Source organism: Balaenoptera borealis, assembly GCF_965194805.1.
Source record: "Balaenoptera borealis genome assembly, chromosome: 6".
In the NCBI taxonomy this organism is placed as follows: Eukaryota; Metazoa; Chordata; class Mammalia; order Artiodactyla; family Balaenopteridae; genus Balaenoptera; species Balaenoptera borealis.
The window spans coordinates 11,566,765-11,594,167 of record NC_138863.1 but is presented as its reverse complement, the minus strand read 5'-3'; the positions used below and the strand labels follow the sequence as shown (position 1 = coordinate 11,594,167).

Below are 27,403 nucleotides of genomic sequence, written 5' to 3'. Positions count from 1 at the left end.
AAAAGTCTAAAATCAATTATAAGTTCCGATCTTAGGAAACTAAGAGAAGAAGAGCAAATTAAACCTAAAGTAAAAGGTAGGAAATAATAAAGATAGAAGAGGAAATCAATAAAGGAGAAAATACTCAAGCAATAGAGAGAAATCAATAAAACCCAAAGTGGTTCTATGTTTTTTTTGAAAAGGTAAATAAAATAGATTAACTTGACAAATTACCAACGTCATAAATGACAAAGAGGAAACCATTACAGATATATAGACAAATAAATTTGGCAATGTATAAGAAATGAACACATTTCGTGAAAGATGCTAATTATCAAAACTGGCACAAGAAGCAACAGAAAATCTGAATAACCCTATAACAGTTAAATTCATAATTAATTAAATTTGTAGTTAAAAACCTTCCCCAAGGAAAACTCCGGGACCAGTTGGCTTCACTGGTGAATTCTATCAAGTATTTAAGATGGAAATAATACCAATTCGTCACACACTCTTTCAGAAAATAGAAGAGAGAATGTTGGTCAACTCATTTTATGAGCTTAGTATTACTCAGGTACCAAACAAAGATATTACAAGAAAACTACAGACCAATATCTTTAATGAACATAAATACAACACTCCTTAACACAATATTAGCAAAGCAAATTACATATTTATGTAAATACAAATGAACTAGGCTAGCATTAGCTATTTTTAAAAAGAGCAATAAAGTTGGAGGACTTATATTACCTGAGTCCAAGGTCTGCTATAAAGCTATAGTAATAAGAACAATATGGTATTGGTAAAAAAAAAAAAAAAGAGATGTGTAAATCAATAGAACAAAAAGGCCCAAACAGAGATGATCAAATGATTTTCCATGAAGGTGCCAAGGCAATTTAATAGAAAAAGTCAACAAATAGTGTTGGAACAACCCGATATCCATACAGAAAAAAATGTTAGAAAATAGATCCTTACCTAACGCCATACTCCCAAATTAACTCAAAATGGATCATGGATCTAAATGTAAAAATACTATAAAAGAAGAAAACATAGAAGAAATCTTTGCAACATTAGCATAGGTGAAGATTTCTCAGATAACAGGAAAAGCACAAACCAAAAGGAAAAGGTTGATAAATCGAGCTTCATCAAAGTAAAAACATTTGCTCTTCAAAAGACACCAATAAGGAAATGAAAAGCCACAGAATGGGAGAGATATTCAAAATATATACATCTGGCAAAGATCTTGTATCCAGAATATATAAGTAGCTATTATGACTCAACAGTAAGAACAACCACCAATTTTTTAAATGGAGAACAGAGCTGAGCAGACACTTCACAAAAGTTCTCTGAATGGTTAATAAGTATATGAAAAGATGTTCAACATCTTTAGTTATTAGAGAAATCAAAAGCACATTTAACTGCCACTGTGTAACCATTTGAATAGCTAAAATTTAAAAAGCTGGCAATACCAAAAGAAGGCACCAAAAATACATGGAGGAACTGGAACTCTCATACATTGCTGATGAGAATGAAGATACAGCTACTTTGGAAAACTCTTTCTTTTATGATTAAATATACATCTACGCTATGGTCCAGCCGTTTCACTCCTAGGTATTTATTCAAGAGAAGTGGAAACACATGTCCACACAAAGCCTTGTACAAAAATAGTCATAGTAGCTGTATTCTAGTAGCCCCAAACTGGAAACAATTCAAATGTCCAAGAGGTAAATGGATCTTTAAAAAAGCGATGTCCATACAATGGAATTTTACTCAGCTATAGAACAGAACTGCTGATACACATAACGTGGATCAATCTCAGTATTGTTCTGTTGAGCCAAAGAACCCAGACACCAAAGGGTACACACTGTATGACTCCCTTTACATGAAATTCTAGAAAATGCCAACCAACCTACAGTGACAGGAAGCAGATCAGTGGTTGCCTGGGAATAGACAGGGAGCGAGAGATGGACTGAAACGGGACAGGAGGAAATTTCGGGGAGTGATCGAAAAGCTCTGTATCAGGATCATGCTATTGATTTCACAGGGTGTATGCATCTATGAAACTCCATGAATTGTGTACTTTAACTAGGTACAGATTTTGATACATAAATTAAACCTCAATAAATTTATTTTTAAATGCCGCAGTTACTATATTAAAAAAAAATTAATCCCTGTACCTGCCCTCAAAGGCCTTGTAGTGCAGAAAAGTAAAATACATGACACTGTTTCTGTGATATATAATAAAGGTCTGGACAAAGGTCTTCACAGAGACCATGATCTTTGACCTTTGATCTACGTCTCAAAATGCAAGGGTTGCACCAGACAGACGAAAAGGGAGGTCCCTCAAGGTGGAGGGAATGGCAAGTACAAAGGCGTGAGGTAAAGAAGGCTGTAGAGTGAACTTGAGAAGTATGGGGTGACACAGGAGATTTTTCAAAAGTTGACTTTGGACCACTCTATTCTATCCTAAGAAGTGTGAAATAAGCTGTAAAGAAAAAGAGGAGCTTCTGGAAGTTTTAAAATAAGCGAGTTACACGATGTATGTGATGAGCGTTACTAACATTCATCAAATATTTCCAGCGCTCTTTCAGGCATGTGGTAGATTATTTCCCCATCACTTTCAAAATGAAGTGACCACTTTGGTCAATGAGATGTGAAGTAGATGCATCGAGTGTCACACCCAGGTGGCAGCTGTTAGAGCAGTTTTTGATTTGCCGCATTCTCTTCCCCTTTGGAAGAGATCAGAGAAAACTACCTTGAGTGGGAATTTCCAGGAGGTTCCTGAGTAGTTATGATAAGCAGAGTCCCCTCCCCCTTTCTCACCTCCCCACACCCTGTGATGAATACCTAGTGTAAATGGAGAAGGAAAATCTTGTTATGTTAAGCCTCTGAAATATGGGGGTTGTTTGTAACTGCCCCCAAAGTAACCTTTTCTTTCTGATACAATGTGAACTTTTATTCTAACAATAACATAGAAGGTGAATTTCAAAGGAAAGAATCTGCAGGGGACTAGCTAGAAGGCTACCATAATCCACAGATGGTAAGTGCAGGCGCTGGGACAGGGGCCATGATCTTAGAAAAGCGGAGAAAGAATCTGGAGATGTAATGGCGAGAGTTGAAAATGACTCTGAGATTGTAAAAGAACCCGAGTCTAATTGTTTTAGAGGTGTTGAAAAAGAGAAGGTTCTTGAAAGAAGAGAGATGACTAAGTGGGGAGATGAAGTTAAAAAAAAAGATTAACTTAAAATTTAATTAAGATTAAATTTAACCTTTTAAAAAGATTAAAGGAGGAGCTACAGGCAGCCTGGCAAAGTACATCACATCAAAAGCTGAGGCACATCCCTACACAGGGAAGGCTATAGAAAGATCATGAACTTTGGAAGAAATCAGACCTGGGTATGAATCCTGAGTGAATGTGTCAAGTCATCCAGCTTCATTCACTCAGCGAATAGTAAACAACTTCATTCATTCATTCATTCAATAACATTAAAGAACACCAAAAAGTCCACTGTCCTATTGGAGTCAGCCTTCAAAAGTAGCGAAGCAAACACTACACATTTAAGCACTGTGCAGAAAACAGACATGATATTGTGATTATGAAAAGGGGGCAAAAACAATAAGACAGGGCTTGTCAAAGGCCATTACCATTTCACTTTGTTCAAAACCCTTAACTGGCACCAAATCAAAAGCAGAGATTTGTGTGTCCCTTGTACTTACAAAAAGAGAACCGTCCTCACTTTCCTTTAGTTTTATCACATTTCAAGAACCAACTGGGAAACTCTCTTGACTCTAAGACTGTTTTTTAAAAATGAAAAATTCTGGTTAATTAACACCTAGTGAGCATACCAACATTGTACTAAAGCAGAGTGTATATATGTGGGGAGGTGAGGAATGGGTTTGGTTAAATCTGGCTCATAGGCAAGCCACTTCTCAAAGTTTAACACGCGTTTGAATCACCTGGAGACCTTGGTGAATGCAGGCTCTAATTCAGTGGGTCTGGGGTGGTGCCTGAGATTCCTTCTGCATTTCTAACCAGCTCTCCAGGATGCCAAACCTGCGGCTCCCAGGGATGCCAAGCAGAAAGGTTCTAGACGCCTTGGGAGTCTGTTGACCTCAGGGGAGCTGGTGGAGTATGCTTGACTCTTGCCTCTTTACTGCTGAGCTGAGAAAAGCATCTCTACCCTGTGCCACTATTTCTCATCAGCTTCCTTTACAAAACTGGAGAATCAGATTCCAGTATGTGACTGTTTTATGAAGACCCTGGACAAAGGACTTCTAATGGATTACTGAATTAGATTCCTACAGTTCTTTGAGGTAGGTACCCTGATTATGCCCGCTTTATAGAAGAGAAGACCCCAAGCCCCATTAGTTAAGTGTGGAAAAGATTCAAAATCTAGCGTCTACTCCAGAGACCATACTCTTAACCACTGCTTCCTCCTTGCTGTGGTTACATCACAAGTTTCTCTCCTGCTCTTTTGCAGTGTTAGAAGTGACTTGCAGTTGACTGCTGCCCCCCCTTTCTAAAATCAATAAAGCCAAGTCTGAACTTCTGTCAAAATGACTTGGTTTCAGGAAAACGCAGATTTAGGGTCATGCAAGATTGTCATATGCCTCAGAATTCTTGGACACTGTTATTTTATCAACAGAGCACCTGATGTCCTATCTAACAAGGATGGCAGGAGAAGGTTCCATAAGAACCCTCCCTATCAATGGCGAGAAGCTACTATATACCACACAGCAACATCTGTGGTCTGGGCACTCATAGGTCTTAATAAAGAGTTTAATACATGTCCTTTTTATTATTCTACTAAGAAGAGTCCCCAATTCAATGCAACTAACTGAACTATGCATGGAAAACAGTGGCTCTCAAATTTGGTTGCACATGGGAATCTCCAGAGAGCTTTAAATACAGATACCTGAGTCCTACCGCTGGGGAGTCCAGTGTAACTGGCTTGGGATGTTTCAGGATTTTTAGAGGCTCTTTAGGAGATTCTAATACACAGCCAGAGTTGACAATCACTGGCATAAAAAACAGAGGGAAGGGGCTTCCCTGGTGGTGCAGTGGTTAAGAATCCGCCTGCCAATGCAGGGGGACACAGGTTTGAGCCCTGGTCCTGGAAGATCCCACATGCCGCGGAGCAACTAAGCCCGTGAGCCACAACTACTGAGCCCGCGCTCTAGAGCCCGTGCTCTGCAACAAGAAAGCCACCACAATGAGAAGCCCGCGCTCTGGAATGAAGAGCAGCCCCCGCTTGCTGCAACTACAGAAAGCCCGTGCACAGCAACGAAAACCCGACGCAGCCAAAAATAAATAAATAAATTTATATATACAAAAAAAAACCGGAGGGAAGTTTATAATATTCACTCTGCAACCAAAAACGGGGGGTGTGCGTTTCCATTCACTCACTGTCAGGGCTTCGCCTACCTACATAGCTACATAGGTCTAATACACATTCTAATTGCAAGCAAATGGTTCTCCACAATCAGTGACCAAACCACAAATTTCACACTGGGTGTTTGATGACTGACTACATCAGCAAGCTGATCCAAAGCAGGGGTTCTTAACCTGGAGATGGAATTCAGGTGGTCTGTGAACTTAGATGGGAACAAATGTTACATCTCTATTTTCACTAAACTTTCCTGGAAGTTCAGCATTTCTTTCAGTTATGAAAATAGCTAACAAACCACAATAGTAGCAGTTCTTGAGAGTTTGCACCCACTGGTATTTTCACATCACATTTCAGTTTTGCAGTCATCAGTACTTTGAGATTACAGTTGTTTAATAGATCTGCTGTTAGATCTAGGTATTTAATGCAATAATAATGATGCACCTATGTTACTATATCATGACTTTAATACTTTGATAATTTATTCGAAGTTAAACTGATTCTGATAACTGAATTATTCTAAGAAGGATCTCAATGCTTCATCAGATCCAATGTGGTCAGTGGCACAAGAAAAGGGCACGAGCCCTGCTCTGAGGACGGTGCCCTAACAAGCCAGATATTGCACGTTTGCATCCAAGGCCACCTCCGAGAAGGGCCCTCTCAGGAGGGAGACACCCCGACAAAGTTGGCTCTTGGCTTTTCCCTGCATTTCCGCAGATAAGATTTAACGTGAAAAAGCCAGTTCAACGCGACAGAAAATAGAATGGATTGGGCTTTCTCTTTACCCTCAGCTGCCTCTTGTTCTTGGCATTTCGGAGTGCCCAGACTGCCAGGCTGGTAACTCGAGCCTCCAAATTAATCAAAACACACAGCGCCCAGTTCAAGCCCAGGCAGACAAGCCGGGAGCCAGACAAGCTCTCTTCTGGTGACCCCGCAGCCCAGCTCCCCCGCCCCGCCCGCCAGCCCGCGCGCCCCACCCTGGGATGCCACGCTCCCTCCACCGCCCGCGCTCCCAGGCGGGTGGCCCGGGCCCTGGGACTGCCATCGCCCAGACTGGGTCGGGGGCGCCTTACCTCGTGGGGACGCCCGCCGCCCCGGGAGCCACCTCTGCGCCCGCCCGCGCGGCGCGCACTTCCCGCCGCGCCCAATTCCGCGGGCGACTCGGCTGCCTCTTCCCCACGCTCTCACCGCCGGGTCCGGCGCCTGCCGGATTGGAGACGCGTTGAGAAGGGGAAAGAGGCGAGACGGCAGCGGCCGGGAGCCGGAGCGAGCGGGGCCGCGCGAGTGCAGACGCCCGGCGCGCCTCCCGCTTAATCTGAGCAGGGCCGCTGGCCACTCCCTCCACCGTGCTCCACCGTGCTCCGCCGCCTCCACATCGCTCACCCCGCAAATTCCCCACCTCCGACTCGCAGCCCCTCGCCCCGCCTAGGCCCCTGAACCTTGGGAGCGTCACCTCCTTACCCCCTTACCCTGGCCCCGCGCCCACCTGCCCCGCAGGCGCGCAGCCCTCTCTCGCCTCCTGGCACGCTTCCTGGGTCGGAGGGACATCTCCCGGTGAGTCGGCGGGGAGGGGGGACGGGGGCGGGACCTAAGCCGCTTCTTCCCTCCCTGGAAGCCTCGGTGGGGAGGCTGAGCCCTACAAAACCCGCTCCGGGCGGGCTGGCCAGGCCAGCTTCACAGCCGGGCCCCTCCACCCGCGCCGCGCAGGGCACGCGGTGGCCCGAGAGCCTGCGGGTCCCTGGACACGCCGGGGCTCCGAGCGGACGCCCACTATGCGCGCTGGGACGGCGCCGAGGCTGCCGGCGCTGCTGCTTCTGCTCCAGCTGGTGCTCCTGGTGGCCGCGCCCACTGCCGGCAAGGTGAGTGCGCGGCGAGGCGACCCCCACCCCGCGTCCCCCGACAGGCCGGCCCCGTCCGCGGGGGCGCTGCCCTTCACCCTCTGCTGGTGGGTGCGGTGACTGCGGGCGCCAAGCAGACACCTGGGGTGGGGCAGCGTGGGGACGGGGGCAAGCGGGGATGCACGGGAACAGGTGGAATGCGCGGGGCTGGAGGAAGGGGCGAGGAGGAGGCTTGGAGGGCTCCCTAGGGGTCAGGGATGGAGAAAGCCCTCCAGAGGTAGATAGGTAAGGAGGTAGGTAGGTAGGTAGGTAGACAGATGATAGATAGATAGGTAGATGATAGATAGATAGATAGATAGATAGATAGATAGATAGATAGATAGATATGCAGGCAGGTATATAGAGCGATGTGGAAAGATAGATAATCGCCAGGGATGAGCGCTTGAGAACACGGGATATACAGACACGCGATGTCACGCTGGTGAATCAGAGCAGGCAGCATGGCCTGGCAGAGAGGACAGAGGGCAGGAGTCCCAGCCCTGCCACTTCCTAGATGTCACCTCACACTGAACTCTGACCACCCTGGGGCTCGTTTCTCTTCCTTGTCGATACTTGCCCTCAAGTGTTCCATCAGTTTTGTTGAGAAAAGCAAATGCCATCACTGAAAAGTTAATAGCACCTTAGAAATGGAACTCATGTTAGGATAAATTAAACAATCTGTCGCTGTGATTTCTATTCAAAATTTGAGAGATCCTGGATTCATTTAGATCCGCCTGTATATTTCTTATTCTTTGCGAAGATAAATCAGTGTCCTCAAAACTGTTATGACTCTTAGAGTTGACTTACTTGATTTTAACTGGTGAAAGTGCAATTTAACTTTTCAGCCGCCTTTTGTGACTTTTACGCAGAAAACTTAATCTGGGATGACAACGCAGTTTAAGTTTCGTTCCCCAGAATGATCAGATGTTTTTCAAATTTCATGATTAAGATTGTGATTGGAAATTAATGGTCACATAAATATGTGTTAACATGAAAATGTTTTTCGAACCTTCAGTCACAAGAAATCCAAGTATTTTCCATTTAAGTTAAATTTTAAATTATGACATTACAGGTGAAGCTAAAACCCCCTTTGATCACCTCCATACCTTACCCCACCCCGTCTAAAGAAATATATCCACTCTCACCACTTTGTGTTTCTTTTCAGACATTTTTCTATGCATTTACGTATTCATATATGGACCCACAAACAATATGTGTTTTTTGTTTGTATTTTTTAACATAATCGATACCATATACCTATACTGTATATATCCTTTTGCATCCTACAGGTCTCCCCATGACAGTATTTGAGATAGATCTACCTCTTTTCTTTTTGCCCTATTGCATTATTGTATAGTTTTCCACGATATGAGTATGCCAAAGTTAATTGAGCCATTCCCCTATCAATTTACATTTAGGCTATTTAGTGTTTTATATTCTAAAGGATTTTATAATCCATGTATAATCTCTTCATGTAGTTGTAGTTCTAACAAAAATGTGCTTTGCATAGACTAAGAATGCCCAACCCAGGTAGCTCAGTACTTCTGGACATGATGGATAGAACTCATCTAAGTCAGTATTGAATGTCTACCAGCATTAATCCAGGAACAAATCCAACAACTAAAAAAAAACTAAAGGAAGTGTATGTATGTCGTGGGAAGGGCTGGGGAAGAGTTCCAGAGCAGGGTTTGCACATTCTTCTAGAGTTCAAAGAAGAGGGGAGATTAGGGACGGGTGGAGAAAGAGGGGAAGAATTACACACGGGTAAAGATCAGCCTGAAAAAGTGATCCTCCGTAATCATTCAACCCCTAGTCATACCAATTTTCAATTATACTGTCATATTCTCTTATTATTTTTTACATAAGAATTTTTCTGTCTTGAGTTTGGCCAAATCTTGGAGGCTTCCTGCTGATTCTACAATTAATCCATTCATATTATTTTTAACAGCACTTGAAGTAAGTCTCTGTTAAAACTTGGTCAGTTACACAGATGATGTCATTAGAAATCATGAAGTGTACCCTCATAGTGTAGAAAAATGGAATCACAGCAAATTAACTGATAACTGGTCGGCACGGTGCCAGCATGTCTCCCTCCACGGGGTAGCTCTGACGCTGGGCAAGGCTCTTGACCTCTCTGAATCTCAGTCTTCTCATCTGTAAAATGAGGGAGTTGAAACCCCTCATGGGGCCAGTAGGTGAGGTTAATTGAGTGAGGCTTTGCGGTAGGGGGCAGTCTTCAGGGCCAGCTAATTGTTGACATTCTAGAATTCAGACTCAGTAATACCAGAATCCAGCTTTTTCAGAAAAGAAGCTGGTAATCTAGTTTCCATGAGAAATCTCTCAATTTCTAAATGTTAGGAAAAAATTAAAACTTTACAGAAGGAACAAACTCTGTATAAGTGAGAGCTAAATGTAGTCTTTGGGACATCATATTTATCATCTTTGTGCTGCATAGTTAAGGACATACTTTGCTCTAAATTCCTGTGATTTTATGTTAGCATTTCTCAAAGAAATAGTAGTGCTGTTCACCCCTTATTCTGAGTTTGGGCGGGGTGGAACTGTCCACCCACACAATTTGCTCTGAAGAGCCCTGAGTAAAATCCCTCTGCTGCTTGCCTGCAGGCATTCATTTCCAGGCCTGGCTGTTGAGCACATCCCCAGGTTTTATAGCTATTACCAGGCCCAGCTCATCAACTTGAAACTGGGAGGCACTCTGCTGTTGCCTCAGGCAACAGGTCTGGGAGAGGAGTGAGAGGGAAAGCTCCTTCTCTGATATCTAGAGAAGGTGAGATTCATGGTTTGAGATACCATGGTTTATCCTTCCTCTTTTTGCCTTAAAATTCCAGACAAGGCAGAAATATGGCGAGCAAGTATCAGGAGCTGAATAACAGCTGCATTTAGGGAGGAGGCTTCTCAACTGATTTGGTTTTTAAATCTAAAAAAAAAAAAAAATTAAGTTGAATTAAGAAACATTTCAAACAAACAGAAAGTAATGTAACAGGCTCCAATTTATCCACCCCTGAGATTAAGCAAGTATTAATAAGTTTTGACCTGTTTGTTCTCACATCTCTCCCCTTCGGAAAATAATAGGTAAATACAGAAAGTCCTGCACACATCCTTTGCCTCTTCTTCCATGCATGGTTTTATATTTATACTCCATGGATATGTGTGTACGTGTGTGTGTGTTAGTAACCATAAAAAATAAATAATATTGTTTTGTGGTCCTTCAAATGTAATAAACGGTTTCACATGATACATACCTATTGGAGCTTGCTTGTATCAGTCAGCATGATGTTTCTGGATTTTATCCTTGTTGATACATAGAGATTTGATTTGTTTATATACATATAGATGTGAGAGCTGCCACATAGTATCCAGTTACATAAATAAAGCAGTTTATTTTTCCATCTGCCTAAACGCAGCGAGTTTGTTTCCGTGCTTTCATCTTACAAAGTCGGAATTTATATCTTTGTATAAGTACCATTGTGACAACTAGATTTTGAATTCCTACGTGGAATTCAAAGAGGGTTATAAGAGAAAGCATATTTTAAATTTTTTAGGAATTATCAAGTTGACTCCAAAAGGATTGTACCAACATCGTGCCAGAGTACCTGTTTCCCTATATCCTCAGCAAAACTTGGTGTGCTTAGATGTTAATGGGTGTGAAATAGGATCTTGTTTTGACTAGTGAGTTTAGGAATCTTAGCATATTTTGATTGACAGTCTATAGTTCTCTCCGAGTGAATTACATATTTATCTTTTGTGGCCTTTGCCTTTTTGTTGCTAATTAATTAGAAGCTATTTATATATTTGGGTACTGAAATTTTGCTATTTAAATGTGCAGCAAATATTTCATTCCAGTCTTTGGTTTATCTTTTCATTTAGTTATTGGTACCTTAATGTATAATTTTTTTCACTATAATCTCAAACTTATCCATCTTTTCCTTGATTTCCTTGATTTTGTGTTTTGCATCTTGTTGAAGAGATCCTTTCCTTCCCTGGGATTGTAAAAATGTTCTCCTACGTTTAAAAAAAATTACAGTTTAATTCTTTTACATTTAAGACTCATAATCCTGGAATTGTTTTCTACTTCTGGGATTATAATTTTATTTTTTTCCATATAGAAAATGAATTGTCCCAACATTATTTATTGAATAGTCCATCCTTTCTCTCACTGTTTTTCAGTGTTACATCTGCAAACATGTGTACCAAGAACTCATTCATATATGATCTGTTTGTATTCTTACATGAGTCTGTTTATTTAGGGCTTTAATTTCTCACAGTGTTTTAGAGTTTTCTGGTTTTTTGATTTCTAAGTATTTGACATTTTTTAGTGCTATTATATTATAAATGGTATATACTTTTTAAATTTTATAGTTTAACTGGTAAAGATACAGCAAAACATAGTTGAATTTTATGTTTTGACTTTGATTAAGCAACTTTGAATAGTTCAAATGCCTTTAAGGCTAAAAAGTTTCCCCCAAAACACTGTATTAGCTGCATCATACAAATTTTAATATCATTAAGTTCAAAATCTTTTCTAATTTTTTCCTTTGTCTTAGTGGTTATTTAAATGTTTATTTCTTAATTTCCAAACATACAGCAATTTTCTAGTTATTTTCTTCATTGAATTGTGGTAGAGATGATATTTTGACTTCAAAGATTTCTACATATGTCAATTAGGTCAAGATTTTTTATCATGTTATTAAAACTGTGATACAGGTGCACATGTGTTTTTTTATATATCTTACTCAGTGGATATTTAACCTGAGATTCTCTATTTTTCATCAAATCTTGAACATTGTCAGACATTCCTTTTTTATATTTCTCCTTCCTCACTCTGTCTCTACTCCTGGCATTCTCAGGATGCTCGCTGGGCCTTCTCATCTTTTCCTCCAGTTCTCCTTCCTTCTTATGTCAGATACCTTTCCTGTACCACTCAGCTCCTCTTGGCCTCTCCTTGCTCCTGGGCTCTGGGCACTTTCTCCCCCAGTGGCCAGCTTGGCCACAGACTTCACACAGGCACAGCCTCGTGTTCCTTGAGACTCTTCCACGTCTTCCTGTTGCACCCCGGAAGTGCAGGGCATTAGCACCTGCAGGGCAAATCTCTGACCAGTGGGAGATGGAAGCCATTGGATAAATTCTTCTCTTCTGCCCCCAGAAGAACGGTCCTAAAGTGCAGAGGTTCTCACAGCCTCTCCAGGAGACCCATCATCAGTTGTATTTGAGACCAAATTGTAACATCTTGAACTTTTGTTTCACGTGCTGCTCCCTCCATGCTGTATCCTGTGACGTGTCCTCACGTCCCTCTTTCAAAGTTTAATTCTCTCTCCTGCTGTTTATAATGTTCAGTAGATTTTCAATCTACTGTAACTTTCCATAATGAAAAAGAACTCTGGAACCATTCAACAATGGCTATGACCCCAGATCTATTAACTACCAGCTTTTTAAAAATTTTTGTCTCAGTTTCCTGATCTTAAAATGGAAGTAAGAGACCCACCTCAGGATTTTATGAGGATTAAATGATTTAGCACATACAACACATACTTTACCATGCCTGTCACATAGTAATCATCCAATAAATGTTAAATATGATTATTTTTATTCATTAAATTTTAATTTCAATGACTATTCATATTTCTAGATGTTCTTTTTGGAGTCTAAGTCTGTCTGGGGTTTTCTGACTTGTTAGGGTTTGGATTTTTGGTCTTTTTTGTAGGGGTTATTCCCTCTTTTTTATGACTTTAGTCATTTTGCACTTATTTGTATTATCTTTCTGATTCTTTCTGTATGATTTCAAGATTTGGGAGTCTATCTCGTTTCTTCAGTCTGTTGACTGACTGTCATCCATGGGAAGACTATGTACGTGAGAGATTTGGGGAAAATAAGCCCTCTCTGTCATCACAGCTTGCTCCCAGATTGGAGCTGTCCTGCCCTGGAAGAAAAAGGAGCAAAGTAGTTCTGAGGCTTCCAGGGGATTTTCCCCATTAAGATGGACTTATGTAGTAATGATCTGGGGGGAGGGGTGCACCAAAGGTGTTTCCTTTCCTGTTCTCAGGGTCACCCTCCTGCAGTCCCCTCCTACTACCCACTTCCTCCAAACATGCTAGACTCATATTTGATGAGGTGGGGCAGGGTCAAGACCGCACAGCAAAGCCGCCAGCTTTGTCTCTCTAACCGGACTAAGGGTCTTCCTCCTTTAGTATTTCTCTGGGGTTTCAGTCCTTCGTACGTTTTCAGGCATTGTCCATGGAAAAACTGTGAATTAAATGCAATTTGTATTTCCCTTATCATTATGACCGTGTTACCCAGAACAAAGTAATAACTGCCTAGTGTTACCTATGACTAAGGTTAACTTTGTTAAATATTACAGTTGATTAAGACCCTCAAACCTTTACGTGTATGAGTCTGACAGCAGGGCTGTCTGGTCTGCATATGCCCTGTGGTCCTTCAGCCATGTGCAGTTAACCACACTCATGCCATGGCCTTCAGCCAAAAAGCAGCCATCCACCACGGAGTCAAAGATTTCTCAAACACATGGTGCTCAGAGCATTTTTGTTCTACAAAGTTTATATCCAGCCTCAGTCTAAACTTTTTAGTCATAACAGACTTTCACCATAGGTCATTTATTTCACCTCTGTTTTCAGTTTGAGAAAATAAGGAAACCAAAATTATATCAACTTCTTAACAGAATAGACATGTTCTGTATCAGCCCTACCACCACCACGGCCTTGAACTTAACCTCTCTGAATTGTCCTCATCTCTAAACATCTGATAAGAAAGCATCTTACTCCAAGTTCTACTTCATCTCACAAGATCTAATCACTGGCTCTTGTCTTCTCTAAACACCCATGTCAGTCTTTCCATTCCTCCTGGGGTTCTTTCGGTAACTGCCAATTAAGACCTCTGGCTTCAGGTACATTTTCTAGCCAAGACTGAATTAAATTATATCAGCTTTATAATTTTCCACTTAACTCACTTTCATACGTGCAGATAAACAAACATCTATGTCCATGTCATCCAATAGAAATATACTGTGAGCCATAACTAGGAGCCACATATGTAATTTTAAATTTTCCAGTAGACACATTAAAAAAGAAAAAGCAACAGGTGAAATTAACTTTAACAGATTTTATTTATTCTAAAGATCCGTAACAGTATTGTTGCAACATGTGATCACTAGTAAAAACATTAATGGATATTTACAGTCCTTTTTTCATATTAAGTTTGCAAAATCTGGTGCCTATTTTGCATTTTTAGAACCTTTCACTCTAACTACATTTCAAGTGTCTATAGCCACATGTGGCCACCGTTCTGGACAGCAGAGATCTAGGTGAATGGCATCCAGATATGAGAGAGGGTTACGGTCCAGAAGGACTTACCTCTGGATGGAACACATTTTGTTTATTTACCATGAGAAATAAACATATGGCAAAATGATAAACTTTAATTAAAGACAATAAATCAGCATGGGTTGTGCCTAAATATCCATGCAACTTTTTCTCCAGAAAATTAAGAGAGTTGGCCTTGGCTACAATGCTTAAAGCGATACAAATTACCACTCGTACAAATTTAATTATAGTGATCCATTATCAAAATATGAGTAAGTTATGTGCATAAAGAATTGAAGAAACATCACAAAAACAGCAAACACTTGGCAAAAGAAATAGAGAAGATGAGAAATATATTGAAAACCACCATGCCACACCTAGCCTTTCGTCTAAATTATCACTAGAGTTCAGCCAGGTAACAGGGTGTTACCCTGAACAAGTTGCTTCCAAAAGCAAACTAGCTTTCCTATCTGAAAATGATGGTACTGTATCTATTACAGGTAAAGTGCTCAATACAGTTCTTAGTACAAAATAAGTACCCAGCTTTTATATTCTAGCTACAGTCAATTTATTATCGTTAATAAAAGCAGGAAGGAGAGAATAGGACAGAGACACAGGCACATGGCAAGGTGCTGGGGATAAACCAAACAGCCTGAATCCCTGGCCATGATGGACTTAGGATTCTAGTGGAATAGGTGAGAGAAACAAGAGCTCAGTAAACAAATGTGCAACTATGGATTTTGGTACCTGCTGGGAGAGAATGGGATGTGGTGATGGAGAAGAAGAGGTTCTACTGTAGCTAGTGGTGGTCGGGACCCGCCTCTCTGAGGAAGCAGCATACAGGCTAAGGCCTAAGGAAACAGCATGGCAAGTGCCTTGGGAAGCACTGAGGAATATGGTCCAGGACCTCTGGACAGTGAGGAGAGGTGAGACACTTCCAACTTTATGGCTCCTGGATGGTCAAAGAATAAAACCAAGACCAAGAGAACTTTTTTTTTTTATGGAGAAAAAAAAGCTGAGTTTATTTACTCACCACCACATGCGCCTGAAGGAATATGCTGAGTATTTTGTTAGAGGTGGACGAGGGATGGGAAGCAGGGAATCAGGGGCCCCAGAGAGGGCCAGCTCATGGTGGTCCTGCTAATTAAGGATGGAAAATTGCTTACTGAGTAGGGTGGGATAGGTCCACAGGCCTGTATGTAGTTGATCATGGTATGACTTTAATGTCTGCACTTAACAAATTTGTATTTTAACAAAAAAGACACAATGCATGTGTTTACACTACTCGCAAGACAGTTGTCACACTAGTAATGGATGAGTAACAAATTCACACTGTGGCTTGGTAATGGGCCCACATGTAAAGTGATGTGATGAAAACCTTCTTCTGCTCCTGCCTCTTCATCTTCTTCTCAGCCTCACTGGGACGGGTCTAAATTTGCCAAATGTGGCTGTGAGGAGGTAAAGCTGAGCAGAAGAGCCCCTGTCTCAGCTGACATAGGCCCAGGCCAGGGAAGGCTCTAGGCCAGGGAAGGATGAAACCCAGTTAAGGACCTGGAGACCTCCTCAATCAAAGGACCAGTAACACCAGCCTCCCCCGGGTGTGGGTTAGGAAGACAGACTGTCATGTCGGGCTCCACCCCAGACCTCCCCAACTGGAATCCGCATTTTAACCAATCCAAGGGATTCCTGGGCATATTATTGTCTGAGAACTGTACCGGCCTTGATAAGGACACTGGAGGGTCCTTCAAACTGTGATGTGATTGGTGCTGGAGTGTTTCAGAAGGATGGTGACATGACCCCAATTTTAAAGATCTGTATGGCTGACCCCTGGAGAAGGTTGACTGTTCTGTCCTTGGGAACCCAGCCTATGTAAAGGTGAAGTAACCAAGCAGGAAACAAGTCTTGTTGGTGCTTTCTCTTTGGATTCTGATGCCTTGAAAATCAGAAAGAAAGGAAGGGAGGAGAACCAGTCTAGACCAGTATAGCAGTCGCTCAGTCTGTCCCTATTAATTGTGCAGTTAATTTGATAATTATTTATGTACAAACAGAGGAAGGTTAAAAATCCAGTTCATGAAAAAAAATCCAGTCCATGGTGTAATGCTCTGTATATACAAGATCAGACTATCAAAAAATATTTCCACATATCATGGTAGGTATTATGTATGTCTGTATGTGTGTGTACATATAAATATACACGCAAATATATTTAAAGAGTAGCTTATATTTTCAGAATTTTTATGTTAATTGTTGTAGGGAGATAATGGCCCCCCCAAAAGTGTAATTTTCAGGGAGACGCAAGAGGGAGGAGATATGGGGATATATGTATATGTATAGCTGATTCACTTTGTTATAAAGCAGAAACTAACACACTATTGTAAAGCAATTATACTCCAATAAAGATGTGAAATATATATATATATATATATATATACATTTTGAACATACATAAAATAGCAATAAAGTTGAGATTTAAATTTTTTTTAAAAAAGTGTAATTTTCAGAGCTATTTAAAATGTAACCATATAAAAATATTTTATTTTTCTGACAGTAGTTTTGGAGTAAGTTAGGAATTTTCCATTTTTAATCTTTAAGATTGATGTTTGTTAGTTAGATTGTCTCTCTAAATCGGTTTCTTAGAGAAGTGATCCCCATATTTAAAAATAAGTTCAAGTTATTTAGAAACCTTGGGAGGTTTATCATTATGTAGACAAAACAGTCAGGTCATTGGATTTTTTTCCCACCAGCATATTTTGCTGTTACATGAACTTTTCAAAGAAAAAGTTCTACAAGTGGAAAGTTGAGAAATCTTCAATATTATCCCTTTGAATCAAATGACAAAGTATGTCTGGGAAGAGTCAACAAGGCTAATATTCATTTTCTTTGTTTAACCAGATGATAGGATAATTTTATGCTGTTTATTTATGTATGAAATTGGGAAAGCTGAAGAGTTCACATGCTGGCTTTAAAAATAAGTTGTATGGGTAGTACAAAATTTGGAAAGTGTTTAAAAGTACAAAAAGAAATATAAAAATAAAAATTATCCATAATCATATTGCCCATAGATAATTACTGTTAACATTTTGGTCTATTTCCTTCCAGACTTTTTTTTTTCATTCTACTTTTTTTTCACCTAAGAATAGACTGGAAAAAGTTTTCTGAGTCATTAATTATTGCAAATATCATTTTTAAATGTCTACAGAGTACTTCATTATAGGTGGTACCGTAACTTATTTAAGTAATGCCCTTCTACTGAATATTTTGGTTATTTCCAATTCTTTAGAAATAATGCTACAATGGAACTCCTTGAAGATAAACATTCACTAAAATTATGTTTTAAATAATTTTGTGTGTAGATGGTTTCTTATCAAATGTCTGATTTTGTGCTTTTCTGAGAGTTAGATGGCAAGGTGATATCATTTCTGATTTACAGATGGAGGGTCTGACCGAAGAGCATTCATCAAGTCAGTGGAGGGAGTGGATTTAGAATTGGGAGTTCTGCTTATTAGGGCTCTTCAGTAGGGCTTTTTACTACCAAAAACATCACAGATAATGGAAAAAGAGTGTCAGATGCCACTTTATCCATCATTTAAATAATTAAGTACTATTTGAGATAAGATTGATTTTTTATTTTTTATTTTTTATTTAGTTATTTATTTTTTGGCCACACCGCATGGCATGAGGGATCTTAGTTCCCCAACGAGGTATCAAACTCGTGCCTCCTGCATTGGGAGCGCGGAGTCTTAAACACTGGACCGCCAGGGAAGTACCAAGATTGATTTTTTAAGTGCTTCAGTTATCCAGAATGAATGATTCCTGACACTGCTATCCTTTAACAATCAAAACACCAATGGAATACCTTTATTTACTGAAGTATTAATTATCTTGCCAATCTAGAAAGGATTTAACCTATATCCATGTCGCTTTCCCTACTGGACTCCTTGCAGACAGGTGTCTTACCCATCTTTGTGATTCCAGCTCTTGACAACACACTTGGTATTACTGGTCCTCAATGAATGTTTATAGAATTGGATGTACATTTTATTAACCACTAAAACAAAAAGGTTGATAAAGAATTAACAGATCTTTTAATCCTTTGGCATAAGAATAAAAATAAAGCATTATTTTTCAGATGAAATATTTTTTAAGATTATAGTACATTTATAGATATTATAACACATTGGCTATATTCCCTTGATGTACAAGATATCCTTGTAGCTTATTTATTTTATACCTAATAGTTTGCACCTTTCAATCCCCTACCCCTAACATGCCCTTCTCCCCTGCCCTCTCCCCACTAGTAACCACTAGTTTATTCTCTATATCTGTGAATCTGTTTATTTTTTGTTATAGTCAATGTTTGTTTTATTTTTTAGATTCCTTATATAAGTGATAACATACAGTATTTTGTCTTTCTCTGTCTGACTTATTTCAATAAGCTTAATACCTTCCAGGTCCATCCATGTTATTGCAAATGGCAAAATTTCATTCTTTTTTATGGCTGAGTAGTATTCCATTGTGTATATATATACCACATCTTCTTTATTCATTCATTTGTTGATGGACTCTTAGGTTGCTTCCATATCTTGCGTATTGTAAACAGTGCTGCTATGCACATTGGGATACATGTATCTTTTCCAGTTAATGTTTTCATTTTCTTTGTCTATATACCCAGGAGTGGAATTGCTGGATCATATAGTGGTTCTATTTTTAGTTTTTTGAGACGCCTCCATACTGTTTTCCATAGTGGCTGTACCAATTTACATCCCACCAACAGTGTACAAGGGTTCCCTTTTCTCCACATCCTTGCCAACACTTATTTTTGGTTCAAAAGAAATATTGACTGCTTCATTCATTAAGTCAGCAAGATGATGGGAACAAAGATAAAACCAACATGGCCCCTCCTCCCTTGATGGAATATGCCACCAAGTGAGGGGTTTAGATAAGTATGCAGGCAATAACAATAAAATTATACATGCTGTAACAGGGCAAATAGGCAAAAGCGAAATTTAAGTGGAGTTGAGAAGGAAGAATAAAGGTCCGCAAATGTACAGAACATTGAACATATAGGCTGTATATAAAGCAAGTGTGTGATGGCAATGGAGCCAGAAAATAGTAAGATTTCGGTGGGTTAAAAACATAGCTTCTCCTCAAAGTAGAGTACTAAAAATAAGGTTGGAATGAGTGCAGAAAGCAGCTCATATAGTTACCAGTGGTATTTTCACCTTCTTCTAGCCTCTGCCTCAGCTGGAGCTCTTGTCAGCGTTCCGTAGCAGTGCCCGCAAGGTTTACGCACACGGACTGATTCTCCTTATTTTGCTGTCTTAGGCAAAAGCAGATTCCATAGTCCCTTCCAAAAAGTGATAAAAACTAAGAACAGGGACTTCCCTGGCGGTCCAGTGGTTGAGACTATGCCTTCCAGCGCAGGGGGGTGAGGGTTTGATCCCTGGTCAGGGAGCTAAGATCCCACGTGCCTTGTGGCCAAAAAACCAAAACATAAAACAGAAGCAATATTGTAACAAATTCAATGAAGCCTTTAAAAATGGTCCACATCAAAAAAAAATCTTTTAAAAACAATCTAAGAACAATACTATATCTGAAATCTCATGAGATAAGGTTCCTACTGATTGGAAGCCAGACTATGTGCCCCTGAAGATGCCAATGCTCTCTAGTTGCTGCAGATAAGGCTGGAGAAAGCCAAGGGATTGATTTATCCAGTCCTGCATGTGCCTGGGGCTGTGCCCACAGAACTAGTCAGAGTTTCTGCTCACTGAGACCTGCTCAGACCTCTTGGAGATGAAGCATTCAGAGCCCATGGGACTGGAACAAGCAACACCTCCAGACCCTAAGAGGGCAGCCTTGCCGGTAAGGACATCTGAGGCTCCCTGCCATCCAATGAGGCAACACTGGGCAGCAGTAAGAGCCCCTCATCCCATGCCAGCAGGAAGACACTGTTGTGACAGTTTGGGGCAAATCACTTGAATTCCAAGACTCTTCATTTCCTCAATCATAAAATGTGGTAATAAAACCTCTCTCTCCTAGCTCCAGAAGTAATACAATGGAACACATTTTGCACACAGTAAAAAGCATGCTACAAATGCCAAGTAGTATTGAGACAGGAATGAGTTTCAATATCAGGAAAGCAGTAGTCCAAATATGTTTCTTATACTCATTTAATTCTCCTATTATGTTGTGACCTAGTATCAACTTCCTGGAATGTATTAAGGAGTTTCTTATTTTCAAAAATATTATTCAGTGCATTCTTTGCTGCTGGTATTTTCTAATAACATTATTTGGAAACATCAGCAGAAATGGCATCCTCCCTTAGCACTGTCTCCACCAAAAAATGAACAGTTTATTGACTTTACATCCCATGTAAATACTGATGCTAAAACTCAAGCGATGATTTCATCGCTTTTCTGGTGACTTTCCAAATACCTCAGCTAAAATACCTGTTAATTATAGAGATAGTCCTGGATAGCATTTCATATTAATAATTTGTTCCTTTCTTATCTTTAAAATATAGGCTTTGGGGCCTGTATTTAAAAGAAAAGCCATGTAACCAGCTTTGACACACAGCCTCCCTCAAATTCTGTTAATGAGTAATCAGCTGCAACAGGGTAGAAAGTGTAAATTCATTTTGTGCACATTCACTGAGCACCTTAGATGCAATGTATTGTGCTAATGAAACTCTTGGACTATCTTTCAAACAGAGGATTGATCCTTGAGGAGTTTCAAGATGAAGTTGCTAGAACCAATTATCAGACCTACAAAAATATTTTTTCTATGTTGCTTTTTTTCCTAACAGTAAAAGTACTATATGTGCCCGTTTGTGAACATTCAAGATACATAAGTATAAAACCAAAGCAAAACAAAAAGTACCCCTAACATAAGAACCTAGAGGTAGCCAGTGTTAATATTTTGGTATATTTGTATAAAAATAAGGTCATACAGCATATGGCATTTTGTTTCCTGCTTTTTTGACATTATATTATATTGCTAGTATTTTCTCACATCAATAAATATCTTTTAAAAATTAATGCATACCATTACATCATGTTTATATACCATAATTTAACCTAAATTTTTGATGTTATAAACAAAACTATGAAGAATTCTTGACTCTTTATAATTTCTTTTTATAACAGACTCATATATTGATAGAATTATTAATTAGATCAACTGGCATAATGTTTTTCTTTTTTTATACAAGTTCTACTTGTCCAACAATAGACATAGTTTAAATACTAAGCAAAAAGAAAACAAAATTATGCCAAATTCTATCATGTAAATGTAACTAGAGTAAACATTTTGATATAAGTTCTTATTTTTTAATTTAATCCAAAATATTTGGTGTATGATGTGAGCAGAGGATATAAATTTTAAAAATTTCTCCAAACTAGCCAATTTTCCCAACATCATTTCTGCAATAATCTACCAATCTCCCACTGACTTCTAGTGATCTCAGTTCTGCCCGAAAATGAATGTCTTGAATAGAGTCAGGATTTTCTTACAACACAGATCTGAGAATGAGATACACAGCTAATGGCCACAGATTAAATATGGGGTTTACCAGTTATTCTCCTTGTTAGGGAGTAGACCTGGAGTCAGCCTAGTGTTAGATAGATTTAAAGATGCTCACCTCAATCAGCCCACCATTTCTCAGTGACCTCCACCCTCGCCCTCAGCTGTAAACCTAGAATGAGGTTAGACTCAAAGATATCCATTAACCCTCCCTATAGCACATCCCATTGGTTTTAGATCATTCTAAGCATTTGGAGAGAATGAGCTATTTCCAATCAATATCAATGAAATTTTTTTTCCTCTCAATTTCACTCTACCTACCCTATCTCCTCATGCCTCTCTCATGCATTTTTATGACCTTGCAGCAGGTGACATTCGGGCCAAGAATCCATTCGATTTTTTTTAGCTGTCTTGAAGGCCAATCGGGTTTAAACCATGCATCTAAATTAGAACTAAGTTGATTTCCTTATATCAAGTTGAGCAGTAACTTGATAAACATTATAGTACATTATAATCCCAGGAGTAGATTATATAATGATGGCATTATAATCTCATATGCAAATAACAGTGCAGAGAAAAACAGAATTGAAATAAAAGACCTGAAAACTCACGATTTTGTAAAAGAGGAAAATGGAAATTTTGACCTGCACCTACTGAAACACAGTATCAATCAGACCCCTCTTGAATCATCACCCATAGGATTCAAGAACTTTTCTTTAAGCAAGTTAACATGAATGCAATGTATTTAGCATTTTCTGATGTAAAACCAGGAGACTAATACCAATTACTCTCAACATCCACCCACTAACATACTGTAAATGATTTACTTGGGAGTCTATTTCAATAAAGTTCACTTTCAGAAAGTAGCAGTCAGAAAAACTTCGCTAAAGCCAGACTTGTTTTTAACATGTGAAAATGCTGTGCTTTCTCATTTGAATAAATCACTGAATTGGTCTAAATAGAGTGAGTTCTTCGTTGTTATTATAAGCTTTTCTTGGCCTAGAGTTTTCCTGTTTATTCACTATGAAGAAGGATGGTGCTTTTTGTTTCTAAAATTGGAGTGGTAGTTCTAACAATAAGCAAATTGAAGATGATCTTGTTCATCAAAACCACCACAGTGAACCACGACCCCAGGAGATGATCTCCAACTGTCCATCTGTGGGGCCTTGTAGAGAAATACAAGTGTTCATAGCTATGCGTTAGAATAAACTTAAGAGACTGTTAATTCCAATCATAGTTTCTCCCTCAACACTGAATTCATCATTTTTAATCAGAGGCCCCTTTTCTCATGTAAAACTTTTTCACAGACCCCAACTTGTTTGAAATGATAGTTAGAAACTCAATCATTATATAACTCAGTCCACCAACAACTAGTTGTCTGGCCTTGGCTAAATTGTTGAGCTTTATTTTCCTCATCTGTAAAATGGGGATAATACAAACCTATAGGTTTCTATATATGATGATGATTAAATAAGACAAAGTCTATAAATGTTTAACACCATGGCTGGCATGTTGGGAGCTCAGTACATGTTCATGGCAGTGGGCGTTGGTATTGGGCAGTCTTCGACCAAATCAGCATCTGGTTGTTACTTACTAGAACCCAGCAGTCAAACTCCTTTAGTTTACTTTACAATCTCTTGTGGCATACTGAGAGGGCTGTTGAGCTGCTCACTTTTAAAAATGAGATCCTGGTTATATCACAAGGTATTTGTTTCAGTTTTTAAATTTCAGTTTACCAAGAGGAATAAAAATAAATTAGAATTGTTCCTAATGACATTGTACTCATAGGCATTGGATTTATGAAAGATTTGACTTTCAAACATATGTAAAGTAATTTCTAAGTAGATAGATTCTTAAGGGTTATGCATTTCCAAAGGGAGGAGAGTGGTTTGGTTTGCTTGCTTGTTTTGCCATTTTTTAAAAATTTGGAATTGTATAGATACACATCTTGAATTTTTCTCCTTAAAATAAGCATTTGGGGCAAATGAGCCCAGAATAACAGTGACCAGCATAAGGACAGGGTGAATCTGGCGAATTTCTCAGAAGCCAGAGGCCAGAAACATCTGAATGTTCCAACCAGAGACCAGAGCAAAGTAGTTCGTGGGAATGAGGGAGATGTAAGTCAGAGGGCTCTTTAATTCAGACCTTAGGTCAAACCAGGTAGAAGATTGACTCAAACTTGGTGGTTATCAACCTTGGCCAGAAGGACCCAAACTAAGAGGAGACAGTATGTCCAAAGCCAACAGACAGACAGATGGAAATCAGGCAACACCCGAAAACAGAGTGCAATGGACATCTGCTCTTTTTTCCTGACCACTCTCCTTTCTTCCTTCTGGTGGTGGCACGTTGATTTTACTCTAGGGAACTATCCTCCCCTCGTTGCTTGGCAGTCCCTGAGCAAGGGCTTGGCACATGACCTGGGCTGAGCCAGTCAAGTGCCCTCTCCCAGGAATTTGAATCTTCAACTGAAAGGGCAGGGAGCTTATTCATCCTGACAGCAGCGCCCAGAAAAACTTTCCGTTCGTTTTTGTACCTTGATCCTCACCACAGCCCTGAGGCTGGTCTTTTCTGAGGCCTGTTGATTTAACTTTTCTTCAACTTCTGTGTGCTGCCCCATGTCATTCCAGCAAATTCCTCTTTTATCATTGCGTTAGCCTAAATAATTTCTGTTGCTTGCCACCAAAGAACTCAGGAATCCAGACAACAGTCTGGCCAGCAGAACTGGTGGGTCAGCAACCTTCTACCCCAGTCAAGGAGCCTCTTATATTAACATGCGAGGAGAGAGTTACCCTCAGCAGCAACAAATTCAGGCCAGCAAGTGCACATGGATGAACTTTTGCTAGGAAACTGATCTGGCAGTTACCCAGGATGGACTGGGAAATGTGAGAACTGAGTTACTGATTAATCATTGCTTATCACCGAATTATGAAGCACTGTTTTGTATGCATCTAGTATGAGAGCCAGCCCAGGTAAAATCAAGACTGACTCCATCAATCGATAAAAGAAATCGTAACTATTGAAGTATTACCTCTTCCCAAAAGATGTAACTTGGAATAACTACTTGACTTAGCACATTCTCGAGGTAACCTCGTTTGCCAGCTTGGTTTCAGCCCTCAAGAAGTTATGGTCCTTGCTTTTTGTAACGAGAAGGACCTGGTCAAAATTTTTGCTGCACTGCTATATTTTGGTATTCATTTCAAAGTCTATTTTCATTAAATATATCCTTTTACTTTGTAAGGCCTCCCTTTTCTTCTCCACCAGCAATACTTTTTTAACTGCTTTAAATAACTTAATTTGAATGTGTTTAAAGTTCATACTCAGAACCAAACAAACCGAATAGAGCATTTTTACTATATAAAAAGTCTAATCTTTTTTTTTTTCATTATGCCCATTTTGGAAAAATTCTCTCTAAACTTGTGTACACATTCTTGACCCTTACTTTGCATAGCTGACTTGTTTGACTCTTGACATTAGGCTGATTTTTTTAAAGAAGTGGATTCAGTCAACCAAATTGTAAAAAATAAAAAGCTTCTGGCCAAGTGCAAGGTTTAGTTGATGATTGTTGAAATGAAGGATGGGTGGCTTGAGCTGATCTGCCACAAGGCTGTCAGCAACTACCCCAGGTATATAACTAGTGCATGGTGCTGCTAGTCAGGACACCAAGAACAGGTCAAATCTCCAGGTGGACTGGTTAACTTCTAGCTGTCTGAGAAAAAGAACAACCTGACAAGCTGTTCTTGCACTTGACTATCAGGCAAAGCCGTCATTACTACTGGAAAAGCAATGCAAAATGTAGGTTTAACGTTCATCTTCAACTATAAAAGGAATATGTATTTCATTTAATTTGTTATACACTGGATCTTTAACACACATAGCAGGAAAATTAAATAACACATTAATCCTAGCAATACAGAGCCAAAATGTAGAGAAAATGAAGAAAATTTAGTTCTTGACAGTATCATAAACTTAGGTGCTTCTCAAGGGGACGGAAAATTCTACCTGGAACGGCTAGTTAGAAACTACTTGGACCCACTCCTCTCATTGGTGGTGGTCTCCTCACTTACTAGACATTTTCCAGTTATTTTCACTACACGTGGCAAAACGGCAGGTGCATAACAGTGCATTTCTTCTATCCTTGTAATCAACTGACATATTGTCTTTAAAAGTTCAGAGCACCTGACTCAGGATAATGGAGTAACTCTCTATCTTCTTCAAGAATCAGGGATCCCAGCAACCTTTCAGATGTTGACTTACTAACTTGCTGAATGGGTTCTTCTGCCAACTGAGAAAATTAGAGGTAGGGTGAGAGTGAGGATGGGGGGAATGATGGTGACCACACTCCTCTAACTGGGGTGAGACTGGTACATCTGGCAATGCTTTTGCAAAATGGGCTTTGAATGGTGTGACCATGGCAAGAGAAAAGTATGGCAGAAGGGAAGCACCCTGTACAACCCAAATGAGTCTGCATGCTGCCTTGGATATATAGATAGATAGATAGATAGATAGATAGATAGATAGATAGATAGATAGATAGAGATATATATGCATATATACATATATGTGGATGATGCTTTTTTTTTTAAACATGGATTTAATTAATTAATTAATTTTTTTATTTTTGGCTGTGTTGGGTCTTCGTTTCTGTGCGAGGGCTTTCTCTAGTTGTGGCAATCGGGGACCACTCTTCATCCCGGTGCGCGGGCCTCTCGCTATCGTGGCCTCTCTTGTTGCAGAGCACAGGCTCCAAACGCGCAGGCTCAGTAGTTGTGGCTCACGGGCCTAGTTGCTCCGCGGCATGTGGGATCTTCCCAGACCAGGGCTCGAACCTATGTCCCCTGCATTAGCAGGCAGATTCTCAACCACTGCGCCACCAGGGAAGCCCGGATGATGCTTTTTTGATGAGGAACAGAGATTCTCCCAGTATCTCAAGAAATTGTTCTCTGTAAATATATACACTAAACAATAAGAAAAAAAGGAATCTACATCTTTTCTTTGGGAGGGGGGGAACTTTCTTTTTTAATTTTTATTTATTTATTTATTTATTGGAGTATAGTTGCTTTACAATGTTGTGTTAGTTTCTACTGTACAGCAAAGTGAATCATGTATATGTTATACGTATATCCCCTCTTTGTTGGATTTCCTTCCCATTTAGGTCACCACAGAGAGGGATCTAAATCTTGAGGCAGGTCTCATGGATAGTGAAAAATATTTTAGGAATGTGCAGTTTTAGTGACCAAGTCACCTCATTGTCCCTTGAACAGTAGGAATTATAGCAACTCCGTAAAAGTTTCTGCTTCTGTTGTTCCTGCCC

At 39.8% G+C, this 27,403-nt stretch overlaps 2 protein-coding genes across 2 annotated transcripts in view; one reads left to right on the top strand and one right to left on the bottom strand.

Annotated features, from left to right (window-relative positions):
• The window catches only part of COL4A4 (collagen type IV alpha 4 chain), a 135,910-nt gene extending 129,283 nt beyond the window's left edge, over window positions 1-6,627 (bottom strand). The window contains exon 1 of the mRNA XM_082396293.1: window positions 6,437-6,627. The gene's annotated coding sequence lies outside the window, so the exon portion shown is untranslated. The remainder of the gene's footprint in view (window positions 1-6,436) is intronic.
• Window positions 6,628-6,779: 152 nt separating this feature from the next.
• Window positions 6,780-27,403, top strand: part of COL4A3 (collagen type IV alpha 3 chain) — a 134,085-nt gene continuing 113,461 nt past the window's right edge. Inside the window, exons 1-2 of the mRNA XM_082396164.1 lie at window positions 6,780-6,917; window positions 7,071-7,222. Coding sequence (XP_082252290.1) covers window positions 7,136-7,222 — 87 coding nt within the window. The 5' untranslated portion in view covers window positions 6,780-6,917; window positions 7,071-7,135. The remainder of the gene's footprint in view (window positions 6,918-7,070; window positions 7,223-27,403) is intronic.